General features: G+C 42.4%; 1 protein-coding gene across 2 annotated transcripts; it reads left to right on the top strand.

Moving 5' to 3' along the window:
- The first annotated feature begins 622 nt into the window (after window positions 1-622).
- Window positions 623-7,176, top strand: LOC119323040. Of its 2 annotated transcripts, none has more exons than XM_037596608.1 (3): window positions 623-809; window positions 1,752-1,806; window positions 3,430-7,176. In XM_037596608.1, the coding sequence occupies exon 3, from the start codon at window positions 3,682-3,684 to the stop codon at window positions 6,610-6,612; it is 2,931 nt and encodes a 976-aa protein (XP_037452505.1). In that variant the 5' UTR covers window positions 623-809; window positions 1,752-1,806; window positions 3,430-3,681; the 3' UTR covers window positions 6,613-7,176. The 2 variants fall into 2 exon arrangements, with proteins under 2 accessions (XP_037452505.1, XP_037452506.1); XM_037596609.1 differs by having other exon boundaries at window positions 1,752-1,813.
- The last annotated feature ends 7,501 nt before the right edge of the window (window positions 7,177-14,677 follow it).

The raw sequence follows: 14,677 nt of genomic DNA, 5'->3' as shown, positions 1-14,677 counted from the left end.
ACTTTCGGCACAGAAAATGCGCGCACGAGCAGGAGACGATGTGGTGAAGGTTGCTGCAGCGCCTTTCTGCTGCCCGCTGCTACTGCTCGCCGGCGGCGAGCTACTGCGGTTGCGTCCAGAGACAGAGAGAGGGGAGGAGGGAGAGAGGGAGAGTTTTTTTCTTTTTTTGGGTCCCACATGTAAGTTGCAGAGAGAGTTTTTATTTTTATTTTTTTGGGTTGGGCACAATATGTAAATGACAAATGGAGGTAGGGGCAAGAACGTCCAAGAAATTTTTTGTAGATGGTCAAAGGCCCTTGACCAGACGGAAACGGCATGGAGGGGCATTTCTATAAGGACACTTGACGGAAGAGGGGTATTTTTGAGCATACTCGAAATTTAGGGGCAAATACCAGGTGTGGGCTCAAGTTAGGGGGAAAAATGGAATTGTCCCATAAGAATAAGACAGGGGGAGTCTCCCCTCGGTTCTCATTCTTTTTTTTTAAATCTGGCTATGGGTACGGCCCCATCAGAGACCCCACCAGACCTGTCACGGGGCTCGCACCCGATACCATCCGGATCCATACCTAGTTTGGAGCTTGGGCTCCAACCCCTTAACCCCCTTGACCTCACGTTCGCTCACAAGCGCGAGTACTCATTTGCTCGGCCGCCGCTGGTGCGAACAGAGAGCCGCCCGCCCCCCTTCGTCAGATTTCGAGCGCAAACCGCAAACCCTCCCACCTTCCCCTCCTCCTCGTCGGCGTCGCCCGCTTCCCTTCGCCGGAGGCTCGCGTCCCGGCCCGCCCCCCGCCGCCTCCGCCGTCGATTAGGTACGCGCCGCCCCTCTCCCGGCCGTTGAGGCCTCGCAATCCCCTTTTCTCGGAACTCCACAAAACCCTAATCAACGCCGACCAGCGATTGGTTCACGCGCGGGGCTGCCGCGGGGTGACCGGCGATGCGTGTGCGCGTGTCCAGTGATGCCTGTCTGGACTTGGGCCGGGGAGCTCGTCGTTTGTTTGAACCCCCGCTGTAGCGTCTTGAGGCGAAACTAGGGCTGGGGTAAAACCGAAGTGTTTTGAGGTCATAAACTTGTCTGAACATGCGCGCGCGTGTGCGCGCGCGCGCAGATGAAGAGATCCTTTCTCTTTCACTGGCAAAAAAGGGATACTAGGGGATACGAGTAGTTTTTCTGCTTGAAGATTCGAACCATTTCTCCTATTAGTAATTACACATCTTGAGCACACATTGTTTGTAAGACCACCCGTCAACACGAAGAATACAATGTTCTTGTGTTGTTTCATAGTGGCTGTGGGTGCCACACCCTCGAACATGTGTCTTGTGTTGTTGGTTTAATATCTCCATCTCTATAATTATGAAATACAAATCTCATAGGTTTAACGTTCCAATATCAGTTTATAATAAACATTGTAAACATAAATACGGAGTATTCACAAAGAAGTCACACTTGTGGTGATATTATTTAGTGAACAAACAATCCAAAAAATCACAAATACAACGAAATATATAGTCGACCCTATGGTTGCCTCCAGGGCGTGTTTTTGACACCTTACCTCCCTAGTCCCTACATAACTTTGGAGCCAAAAATAAAAGCAATTTATTGCTTGCTATCATATTTGTTTTTTTGGCTGATTTATTATGTTTAGTGTGCATGTGTGTGTGAGAGAGAGGCAAGTAGGGAGGGACATATGAAGTTGATATGTAGAATTACATTTGAAATTTGCATACGATTCTCATTATTATTATTTTCGCAGATAATACCAAGCTTGTCCTCGCTGTGCCTGCTATGATGGTCATCTGTATTCTGTGGTAAGTAGTAAGTACTTTTTTCCATTCTCTTGCACCTTTAAGAAGCACTACTGTCCAAACAGACATTGAAATTGTTTGTCCTATCCTTATGTACAATACTAGCTTAATTCACAGGAACTTTATTTCCATGCATCCTATTATTTGGCACAACTGGGTAATTTGTCCTACTGCTTTCTAGATGCAACATTAGGCATTCGGCCTTCTACACAGGGGTTTGTTTATAGTTTGTTTGTTTGAATCTGGGAACATATTTTATTATCATTGTCCAAAATGCTGATTTGACTGTAAGGTACTAAGGTTTACTTTTTGCCTAACTGGCTTAATTGGAACTAGAGTTGTACACATCATAAGACATGCAAGCTTTAGTGCACCCTCATGGTATCTGATGTGTAATCGTGTACTTGATTTCTGTTATTTGCAATGTTGTGGGTCCATTTACCATGAGATTTACAAATCTCTTGAATTCTTGATTAGTGCTAGATATTTGCCTTTGGCTGAAACCAAAGATACTGCAAATGCAGTGATATTTTAGTTACATTATTAGCCTCTAAGAAAGAAATTTAGGTATGTGAAGTTTGTTGTGAATCCTACTTATTTTTCTTTGAATCACCAATTCTATGCAAATTGTACACACTCTACCCTGAAGTTACTGTCGTATCAGGCAAGTGGCCCCATACCTTGATGATAGAATTTCTCACGTTCCTGTATGAATCAAGGAATTTCCATTCCAATTTTTTGCATTTCTTTAGTATAGTTTATATCCCAGCCGGTTATGTTGTGATAGACCACTTTAGTCTTTTTAATGTAAAATATCTTAATGGTTATAGTAAGTATATTCCACCTTGATCCATGGCTAGTGAATTTGAAGTGACATCTCAGAAATTACATCTGTGAGCTATTAAATACATTGTCTTGTGCAGAAAATATGTGCTGTTGCTTCAGGCTTGTTCTTATTGTCAATTTTAAATTTTGAAGACATTAACAGACCACAGTTGTGTGCAGATTGATACACAGTTCTTTCATGCACTAGTTTTGAATTTGTCATTCTTGTTGAAATGCACGTTTGCCATATCCCAGCATTATTTTTCTGTTTCTGTACATAACACATTCGAGACTTCAGATATCAAATTATTTCCTGCTTTTATTCCTTCAGCAAGCTGTATCGAATTAGAATAAAATAATGTACTGAAACTGTCAAAACCCTGTTCTGGTTGTTTGTGGGGCTTTTAGCTGGAACCAAGGAATAGCCCAATGAACTGTGCTTTCTAAACAGAGAAAGATCCTTAGGACAACTGAGTTGTTACTTGCTCTGGTTGTTGTTGGGGCTTAGCTGGAACCCAGGAAGAGGCTAATGAACTGTGCTTTCTTATCAGTTGAGCGCATATTTCTTTAAACCTGAATTGTTTATATTATTAATTTTCTATGCACACATTTCATTTTAGATTGCTAACAGCCTTTCGTGTCAGCACTAACGCTAAACCAATGTCGTCTGAGGTGATTTTATCTCTTGAGCGAGGCAATAAATGCAATTTTTTTGTTCTTCTGTAGCAAAAAACGCCTTCTGTTTTTTCTTGAATATGCTTATCAAATTTATTAACCATAATCGTTGTTTGTTTCATGCAGGCTGACCAGTTAATTTATTTAGTGTACTGCTCTTTAAGTAGTATATCTCAGCTCCTGAACGTATTTTGTACCTTGAGGTTGGTTATTCTGGATACTACAATTAACTGAAGGCAGTATTGCAATAAGGTGCACCAACCATATTGTTTATTATGAGAAAAAGAATGGAGAGAAAGGAACAGTCTTTCTTGTTACTGGGACTTTCTGCATGAGAGTGGTTAGGAGTTTGGATATTGATTCTTTATACTTGTTATCATGGACTGCAACAAAGAGGAAGCTATTAGAGCAAAAGCTCTGGCTGAAAGAAAATTGCTGGAGAAGGATTTTGTTGGTGCAAAAAAATTGATCATCAAAGCACAACAACTTTTCTCAGAGATTGACAATATTTCACAAATGTTAACTGTCTGTGACGTTCATTGTGCTGCCGGAACGAAGGTTAATGGAGAGCTTGACTGGTATGGGATACTTCAGGTACCTGCTTTCACGAATGATGACACACTAATAAAGAAGCAATACCGTAAGCTTGCGCTTTTGCTGCATCCCGACAAGAACAAGTTTGCAGGTGCAGAGTCAGCATTTAAATTAGTGGGAGAAGCAAACATGACGCTTACAGACAGCTCAAAACGTTCTGCCTATGACATGAAAAGGAGAGTCTCAGTCAGAGTTGGTGCAGCAAGACCATCCCCTTATCAGCAGTCAAGGAGAGCTGCTCCTGTTAGACCTGTGAATCTTCATCAGCCCTCAAATTCTGCAGGGACACAACAAACATTCTGGACCATGTGTTCAAGTTGTGGCATGAGATATCAGTACTACACTGCAATGTTGAAGAAAGCTATCCGTTGTCAGAGTTGTTTGAAGCCTTTTATTGCACATGATATAAATGAGCAAGCTGTTCCTTCTGGGGCAGATCGACAGTATGCTGGGGTAAAAAATGCAGGGGCACCACAGAATTTTGCAGGCCGGCAGACAAATGCCCCAGGTCAACAGGCTTGGAATAATGCCACTCCAGGGGTTCATGCTAATTATGGATCTCATAAGGCAGCTGCAAATTCAAACAAAAAGAAGGGGGAAGATGGTAATAGCGCTAGTGCTGCAGGTGTACCAAATGAGAAAGCAAAATTTGCTCGGACTTCAAAAGGTTCATCAGCTGCAGGATTGAAAAGGGGCAGGAGAGCCGTGTCTGAATCTAGTGATTCAGAGACCACCACTGATAGTGAAGAAGAGATCACTGTAGATGGTGCTGCTGCAAATAATGCAAAGCCGAGTCAACACAGCCGCAGGTCAAGTAGGCAGAAGCAAGAAGTTAAGTATAAGGAAGAGAGTGAAGATGAGGATATTGGTGATGATGGTAATGATGACGACGATAATAATGTCAGTTCTTCCAATTTCAAAAGGTTAAGGAAAGGTGGTGTGTTGCATGGTGATGATCAAAGCAGCACACCAAAGTTTGATGAAGACAATACTGGGCATAATGGTCACACAAATGGTCTTAATCACGAGAAAGAAGAAACATCCAATTCTGTCAGCAGCAATGGTCTAGACCCAAACCTTGATGATGCTTCAGATGAGGAAAAATTTAGCTGCGCAGATCCTGAATTTTTTAACTTCGACGAACTTCGAGATGTAAGTCAGTTTAGACCCAACCAGATCTGGGCTGTCTATGATAGTCATGGCTGCATGCCAAGATTTTATGCTCGAATTACAAAGGTAAAAATGGCCCCAAAGTTTATAGTACACTTTGTTTGGCTGGAATTGGATCCCACAAATGAAGCAGAGCTGGCATGGTCACGTGCAGAACTGCCTGTTGCTTGTGGACATTTTAAGCATGGAACATCAGACACAGCTAAAGAAGCTAATATGTTCTCCCAAACTATTTCCTGTGCGAAAGGCAAGACAAAAAACTCGTATGAGATATATCCTAGGAAAGATGAAGTTTGGGCCCTGCACAAGGGATGGGACATCAGCTGGAGTTCGGATGCTGACAGCCACACAGATTTTGAGTATGAACTTGTTCAAGTTGTCTCAGATTTCACAACCGGCACTAGCATCATTGTCGTGCCACTTGTGAAAATAAAAGGTTTTGTTAGCTTATTTATGCAGTCGAAGGAGGCAACTCCATGTGTGATACCTCAGGATAACACACTAAGATTTTCTCATTGTGTCCCTCATCATTTCATGCGTGGGACTGAAAGAGAAGGCATTCCAGAAGGAGCTATTGAACTTGATCCTGCAGCGCTTCCCCTTAACTTGGAAGAGGCTTTTGCTTCTGTTGTTCTGGAAAGCACAGTAAAAGGCAAGGGGGTTGATACCAAGTATGCTGGTTCATCCAGTGGAATTAATTCTGGCAAGGGGTCTGAGAAGGTCGGGGAGGTGCCACATGCTACATGTATGAATACAGGGCTCTTTACAAGAGCAACAAAGGAAGAGAACAAAGAGCATCATACTCCATCTACTGTAGAAGTTGTGGATGTTAATGAGGATTCTGATGGCATTGTCCAGGATGAATTTGAATGTCCTGACTCAGAATTCTATGAATTTACAGAAATAAGGTCGATTCAGAAGTTCGAACCTGGGCAGATCTGGGCTCTCTATAGTGATATGGACAAGTTCCCCAATTACTATGCCATCATAAAGAAAGTCGATCTCAAGAATAATAAAGTACAAGTGAAATGGCTTGATCTCTGTCCTCGGGGAGAGGAGGAGAAAAGATTGACTGGTAAAGAGGATCGGACTCTTGCGTGTGGAATCTTTAAGGTTTCCTCTGGCAATGATGGTACTACGACTTACACTGGTACAGAGTCATTTTCTCATCCTGTGGTTGCTAGATCAACTGGTAGAAAAAACGAATATGAAATAATCCCTCGCTTCCGTGACATCTGGGCCGTTTACAAGAACTGGAGGGCTGGATGGACTGCAGAAGACTTTAAAAACTGTGAGTATGAATTTGTGGAGATTGTTGGGCAGACTGATTCGTCCATACAAGTTCAGCCTTTAGGAAAGGTGGATGGCTACAGGGCAGTATTTCGAAGAGGGGCAGATGTGAAAACAATAAGCAAGGATGAGTACCCAAAGTTCGCTCACCATGTCCCTTGCTTCCATCTGACAAATGAAAAAGCAGGCAAGCTTCGAGGCTGTTTCGAGCTCGATCCTTATTCAGTGCCAGAGGTGTTTCTCTACACCAGTTAAATGTGGGATGGCCTTATTTGCGGTGCATCTTTAGGAGCTGAAGTTGTGAGAACCAAGGTTCTATCGAAGTTGGGCAGTCTACGTCTCTAACATTGTTGCATTGGGCTTTTTGGCTGTTTCGAATACATCCATGAAGGTTTGAACTTGTCAGGCGAATGGGGGTCTTTTGCATCCATCAGCGACAGTTTGCAAGCGGATCAATCTTCCTGCAGCAGCTTTCTATAGCAAGTTAGCAGCTTAGTAGCATTTTGCTGTGTCTAGTCTCAAGTGTCACCCCTCTTTTCCTGCTCGTGTAATCGAAAATGTTGGAACCATGTAATTTAACCGTGCTAGGCTAATTTGATGGGATCTCGGTATCTTTGTTGCTGCAACTTTGAATTGAGGTGTAGTCGCAGGTTAGGGAAGTTTTGGCTCATCCATGATACACCCATCACAGGAGGTGATGAAGTGTAGCAGGTGTCATTTTGTTCCCGTTTCTTCTTTCTTTGATTGTGCTGGTTTCATTCCAGTCTTTAGCGCTGGTAACATGCAAGATGGGCATGCAGCATCCCATCACATTTTGTTCCTCCGTTGGTTGCAGGACTAGATTTTTGGTCCTTGGCTTCTACGTGTTGCATGTTTCAGCAGTGGAGATTCTACATGATGTGTTTAGGGTAGTATCAGTTGGCTTCTACGTGTTGCATGTTTCAGCAGCGGGGATTCTTTTAAGATGGGTTTAGTGCAGTATCAGTTCCAGCCTACATTTGCTCTATGTGTTGGGATGCTTTGTTTGAGGTCCAGTATTCCTTGCGTTGGTTTGCTTCTCGTGTCCTTTAGTCCCCCGTGTTGTTGTTGTTCCATCATGATGAGTTTGAGTTTATTAATGGCTTCTTAGATTCAAAGGATTTTCAAAGTAATTTTGTAGGGTTAGAATCCTTAGAAAATTTTCCTACGGTGGTTGTTTGATTCATGGGATTGAATCCTACATGATTTTCTATAAGGATTTTTTGAAAATATATTTCATATTTTCCTATGGTGGCTGTTTAATTTATAGGATTGAATCCTATACGATTTCTTTCCAAAGGACTCCATCAAAATACATTTCATAGAAAATTTTCTATCCTCCCAAACCTCTCGCAAAAAAGAAAAAATCATTTGTTTTTCATGTGGCGCACATTTTGGTGCACTAAAATCCTGCAGGATTCGAGTGTATTCACTGCTGATTTTTGCGGTGTGAATGGTCTTTTTTTTTTCTTCTCTTATTGCAAACATCACAAAAAAGCATACTGTTTGCAAGCTCACGTGTCCATATGTTACAACACATGGCGCATACTTGACTGTTTCAGTTTTTCCCACGGCCAGAGTGGACCAACATTTTCGTACCAGGCGGCCACACGCTTGCAAGTACCAAGCAAACACACCTGCAAAAGTAGGATATTCACATCAAAGATTCATCTCTAAGTACATGAACAACATCTTTATGGTTCAAATCCTATATATGATACATGGAAAAGAAGCATCTTTCCCCTTTTCTTTATGCAAAATAAAGAGACATTTGTTTGCATCTCATTTCTGAATCATCGATTTCTCAATGTTCATCTTTTTTTTCTTGCATATCCATGAATGTCCTACTTGAGTTCATTGCGTTTGGCACTTGTCTCCTTCGTGATGTCTTTATTTGTTCGCCATCTTGGCCGATGCCCGTTCTCGTTTCTCCTTCTCCCATTTCCCTGCCTCAACCTTGGCACACTTGTGGGTGATGCAAGCCCTCCTCCAACTCCACTGCTTGTTTCATCAACTTTATCTCCTCTCGCGTTGATGGTTTTGAGTGAATTGGCTGTGTCGCTCGACTTAATTTGCGCATCCAGCATTGGAGCATCGTGAATGGCTTGCCCTTGTTCCTTTCGTACAACACCGCCATGAGGCCAGTCTAGCCAAGCAATACAATTGCCTGATTAATTAATTAACATAAAGCAAAACAATCACGTGATCAACACATAGAGCAACACGAAGCAAAACTTACTATCTCGTGGAGGGACATTACCACTTGGCATTCCGTTTTGTATTTGTGCATATGCATCACAAAATATGTTGGCGGACTATTGAATGGTGTACCATTGGTGGCTTAGCGAGCTCTCGTTCCGGTCACCGATCTTTTTTGCATTATAGCGTCATAGTGCTTGTTCTCATGAAATCATTCATGAACCTCATCCAAACCGTCGAGCACTTTTGCTCCGCACCTACAAACGTGTCAACACTTATGCCTAACCACGCCAAGCTCAATTGTAACTCCCTGATACGAGGTTACCCATACATCAATCAAAACTAGGTAGGAGTAGGGTATTACCTTCACAATGAGAGCCTGAACCTGGGGTAAGCACTTCGTTTGTGATCCCTTCTAATACTTTGGGTCAGAATAACTGTCTGTTTTTCGTGCCGACATCAATTGCCTGATCTAGCTAGGGTTAGAAGCGTGATTTATTCGTGAAACCAATCCATGTGGGAAAGGAGGCTAATGAAAAAAGTACCGCAACGACTAGAATGGAGACTACACAACATGGTGTTTGTTTTCTGGGAGGAAGAATATGTGGAGGAGAGGTGGAGGTGAGGCCTTGATTCAATGGAAGAGGACGAGGAAAGGGATTTTGTCATGACACGGTTTGCGCTCGCTCTTATTGGAGAATGAATCCTAACGCCGGTCGACGCGCTTTGTCCGGTCACAAGTATGAGGTTTAGGGTTGAGGGTATCAAACCAGACTCTCTCACATTGTCCTCATATGGGTACTCAATCCATATATAGGTGTCGACACCAACTGGATGACTAGTGAAGACTTGCAGCCACTGACCATCGAGAATCAAATGACAAATTGGTTGTATTACCCAGTGTCTGATGTTGTGTCCATTACGAAGTTGGTTGCCGAGAAATACTAATAGAGGTTTGGGAGGATAGAAATTTTTTCTATGGTGGTTGTTTGATTCATAGGATTGAATCCTACATGATTTTTTATAAGGATTCCTTGAAAATACATTTCATATTTTCCTATGGTGGCTGTTTTATTTGTAGGACTGGATCCTACATGAACTTTTTCCAAAGGATTCCATAAAAATACATTTCATAGAAAAAAATTCTATCCTCCCAAACCTATTGCAAAAAAGAAAAAAAATCATTTGTTTTTCATGTGGCGCACACTTTGGTGCACTAAAATCCTGTAGGATTCGAGTGTATTCACTGCTGATTTTTGCGGTGTTGTGAGTCAAAGAGGCCGTAAGTGGTGCGAGTGGTCTTCCTTTTTCTTCTCTTATTTGCAAACATCACAAAAAATGCATATTGTTTGCAAGCTGACGTGTCCATATGTTATACCATGTGATGCAAACTTGACTGTGTCAGTTTTTCTGGCAAGCACGCAGGCGGAGCACAACTAGGGTGGACCAACATTTTCATACCAGGCGGCCACACACTTGCAAGTACCGGTCAGACACACCTGCAAAGTTGGATATTTACATCAAAGGTTCATCTCTATAGTACATGAACTTCTTTATGGTTCAAATCCTCTATACGATACATGAAAAAAACATCTTTCCCCTTTTCTTTATGCAAAATAAAGAAACATCTGTTTGCATCTCCATTCTGTATCATCGATTTCTCAATGTTCATCTTCTTTTCTTGCATATCCATGAACGTCCTACTTGAGCTCATTGTGTTTGGCACTTGTCTCCTCCATCATGATGTCTTTTTATTTGTTCGGCATCTTGGCCGATGCCCGTTCTCGTTTCTCCTTCTCCCATTTCCCCGCCTCGACCTTGGCACACATGTGGGTGATGTAAGCCCTCCTCCAACTCTACTTCTTGTTTCACCAACTTTATCTCCTCTAGCGTTGACGGTCTTGAGTGAATTGGCTGTGTCGCTCGACTTGTTTTGCGCATCCAGCATTGGAGCATCGTGAATGGCTTGCCCTTGTTCCTTTCGTACAACACCGCCATGAGGCCAGTCTAGCAAAGCAATACAATCACCTTATTAACACATTGCAACATAAAGCAAAACAATCACATGATCAACGCATAGAGCAACACGAAGCAAAACTTACTAGCTCGTGGAGGGACATTACCACTTGGCATTCGGTTTTGTATTTGTGCATATGGACCACAAAATATGTTGGGGACTATTGAATGGCGTACCATTCATGGCTTAGCGAGCTCTTGTTCCGGTCACCGATATTTTTTGCATTATAGCAATCATAGTGTGTGTTCTCATGAAATCATTCATGAAACTCATCCGAATTGTCGAGCACTTTTACTCCGCACCTACAAACATGTCAACACTTATGCCTAACCACGCCAAGCTCAACTATAACCCCCTGATACGAGGTGACCCATACATCTATCAAATCCAGGTAGGAGTAGGGTATTACCTTCACCATGAGGGCCTGAACCTGGGGTAAGCGCTTCATATGTGATTCCTTCTAATACTTTGGGTCAGAATAACTGCCTGTTTTCTGTGTCGACATCAATTGCCTGATCTAGCTAGGGTTAAAAGAGTGATTTATTCGTGAAACCAATCCATGTGGGAAAGGGGGCTAATGGAAAAAGCACCGCAACGACTAGGATGGAGACTACAGAATATGGTGTTTGTTTTGTGGAAGGAAGAATATGTGGAGGGGAGGTGGAGGCGAGGCCTTGATTCAATGGATGAGGATGAGGATTTTGTCGTGACACGGTTTGCGCTTGCTCTTATTGGAGAATGAATCCTAATGCCGGTTGACGCGCTCTGTCTGGTCACAAGTATGAGGTTTAGGGTTGAGGGTATCAAACTAGACTCTCTCACTTTGTCCTCATATGGGTACTCAATCCATATATAGGGCCTTGTCGACACCAACTGGATGACTTAATCAGATTTGTGCACCTTTGCTGAGTTTTGTATGAATCATGTGATGTGATAACCAAATATTGTGGATTTTGTCACTTTTTTGTCCCGGTGACAGTTATTGATGCTTATTAGCAATATTTTATGTCAGCCTATCAGCTGATTTGCATCACACATGTGTTGGCAAATAGAGGATCCTGGCACAATTTGTCATCAAGTAAAGCATATGCATGCATCTTGTGTGTTGGCAAGTACAAGATATACTGACACACAGGTTAGTCATCGAGTAAAATGATTTGTCGACGCACCTGGGTGTTGATAAAGCCCATGAACTGCCGACATGCCTGTGTGTCAGCGAGTCGAAGACTTACCGACGGACTCACCGTCAACAAGCCCAAGAATTGCTTACATGCCTATTTGTCAGCAAGTCCAAGAATTACCGACGCGCCTGTTTGTCAGCAAGTTATAGGACTTCTGATGAACTTGATGTCAGTAAAGAAGTAGAATTGCTGACACACACGTCTGTCAACAAGACCAAGCTTTGCTGACGCCAGGTCTATCAGCAAGCGAAGTGTATGTTAGTAAATACTTTTGCCTACAGCCAGCTTGCCGACACTAGATACTAGATAGACGGTGTGTTGATAAATGGTTATAGAGACATCAAGTTTGTTAGCAAATTCCAGTTCTGCTGACACACACGTCTGTTAGCTAGTGGATCGTCGTGTAGTGGAAGCTAGTTGCCTTGAAATACTAATAGAGGTTTGTGAGGGTAGAAAATTTTCCTATGGTGGTTGTTTGATTCATAGGATTGAATCCTACATGATTTTTTAAAAGGATTCCTTGAAAACACATTTCATATTTCCTATGGTGGCTGTTTTATTTATAGGACCGAGTCCTACATGATTTTTTCCAAAGGATTCCATCAAAATACATTTCATAGAAAATTTCCTACCCTCCCAAACCTCTTGCAAAAAAAATCATTTGTTTTTCATGTGGCGCACACTTTGGTGCACTAAAATCCTGTAGAATTCGAGTGTATTCACTGCTGATTTTTGTGGTCCAGTGAATCAAAGAGGCCGTAAGTGGTCTTTTTTTCCTTCTCTTATTTGCAAACAACACAAAAAGTGCATATTGTTTGCAAGCTCACATGTCCATATGTTATAGCACGTGGCGCATACTTGATTGTTTCAGTTTTTCTGGCAAGCGCGCAGGCGGATGATACGTCCATTTTGCATCATGCTTTTATATCGATACTTATTGCATTATGGGCTGTTACTTCACATTATGTCATGATACTTATGCCTTTTCTCTCTTATTTTACAAGGTTTACATGAAGAGGGAGAATGCCAACAACTGGATTCTGGTCTAGAAAAGGAGCAAAATATTAGAGACCTATTCTGCACAACTCCAAAAGTCCTGGAACTCCATGAAAGTCAGTTTTGGAATTTATAAAAAATATTGGGCGAAGAAAGCACCAGAGGGAGGCCACCCTCTGTCCATGAGGGTGGGGGGCGTGCCCCTGCCTCGTGGGCCACCTGGAAGCCCCCCGATGCCCATCTTCTGGTATAAGGTGTCTTTTGCCCTGGAAAAAATCGCAAGGAAGCTTTCGAGATGAAGCGCTGCCGTCTCGAGGCGGAACCTTGGCGGAACCAATCTAGGGCTCTGACGGAGCTGTTCTGCCGGGGAAACATCCCTCCGGGAGGGGGAAATCGTCACCATCGTCATCACCATCGATCCTATCATCGGGAGGGGGTCTCCATCAACATGTTCACCAGCACCATATCCTCTCAAACCCTAGTTCATCTCTTGCATTCGATCTTTGTCTCAAAACCTGAGATTGGTACCTGTGGGTTGCTAGTAGTGTTGATTACTCCTTGTAGTTGATGCTAGTTGGTTTATTCGGTGGAAGATCATATGTTCAGATCCGTTATGCATATTAATACCCCTATGATTATGTACATGAATATGCTTTGTGAGTAGTTATGTTTGGTCCTGAGGACATGGGAGAAGTCTTGTTATAAGTAGTCATGTGAATTTGGTATTCGTTCGATATTTTGATGAGATGTATGTTGTCTTTCCTCTAGTGGTGTTATGTGAACGTCGACTACATGACACTTCACCATTGTTTGGGCCTAGGGGAAGGCATTGGGAAGTAATAAGTAGATGATGGGTTGCTAGAGTGACAGAAGCTTAAACCCTAGTTTATGCGTTGCTTCGTAAGGGGCTGATTTGGATCCATATGTTTCATGCTAGGTTTACCTTAATTCTTCTTTCGTAGTTGCGGATGCTTGCGAGAGGGGTTAATCATAAGTGGGATGCTTGTCCAAGGAAGGGTAGTACCCAAGCACCGGTCCACCCACATATTAAATTATTAAAGTAACGAACGCGAATCATATGAGCATGATGAAAACTAGCTTGACGATAATTCCCATGTGTCCTCGGGAGCGCTTTGCATTATATAAGAGTTTGTCCAGGCTTGTCCTTTGCTACAAAAAGGATTGGGCCACCTTGTTGCACCTTGTTTACTTTTGTTACTTGTTACCCGTTATGAATTATCTTATCACAAAACTATCTGTTACCGATAATTTCAGTGCTTGCAGAGAATACCTTACTGAAAACCGCTTCTCATTTCCTTCTGCTCCTCGTTGGGTTCGAAACTCTTACTTATCGAAAGGACTACGATAGATCCCCTATAATTGTGGGTCATCAAGACTCTTTTCTGGTGCCGTTGCCGGGGAGTGAAGCGCCTTTGGTAGGTGGAATTTGGTAAGGAAAAAATTATATAGTGTGCTGAAATTTACTGTCACTTATTATTATGGAAAATAATCTTTTGAGGGGCTTGTTCGGGGTATCTTCATCCCGACCAGTAGATCAAAGAGTTGCTCCTCAACCTACTGAACCTACTGAAAATGTTTACTTTGAAATCCCTTCGGGTATGATAGAGAAACTGCTAGCTAATCCTTTTACAGGAGACGGAACATTACATCCTGATATGCACCTAATCTATGTGGATGAAGTTTGTGGATTATTTAAGCTTGCAGGTATGCCCGAGGATGTTATCAAGAAGAAGGTCTTCCCTTTATCTTTGAAGGGAAAGGCATTGACATGGTTTAGTCTATGTGATGATATTGGATCATGGAACTACAACCGGTTGAAATTGGAATTTCATCAGAAGTTTTCATGCGTTGAAATTGGTTTATCGTGATCATAATTATATATATATAA

The sequence above is a fragment of the Triticum dicoccoides genome, chromosome 6B (assembly GCF_002162155.2).
Source record: "Triticum dicoccoides isolate Atlit2015 ecotype Zavitan chromosome 6B, WEW_v2.0, whole genome shotgun sequence".
Classification (NCBI taxonomy): Eukaryota; Viridiplantae; Streptophyta; class Magnoliopsida; order Poales; family Poaceae; genus Triticum; species Triticum dicoccoides.
The sequence above is the reverse complement of the archived record's forward strand: the minus strand, read 5'-3'. Positions and strand labels throughout refer to the sequence as shown.

Coding starts and splice junctions, on each gene's coding strand:
- LOC119323040 (XM_037596608.1), top strand. CDS start 3,682: ATGGACTGCAACAAAGAGGAAGCTATTAGAGCAAAAGCTCTGGCTGAA.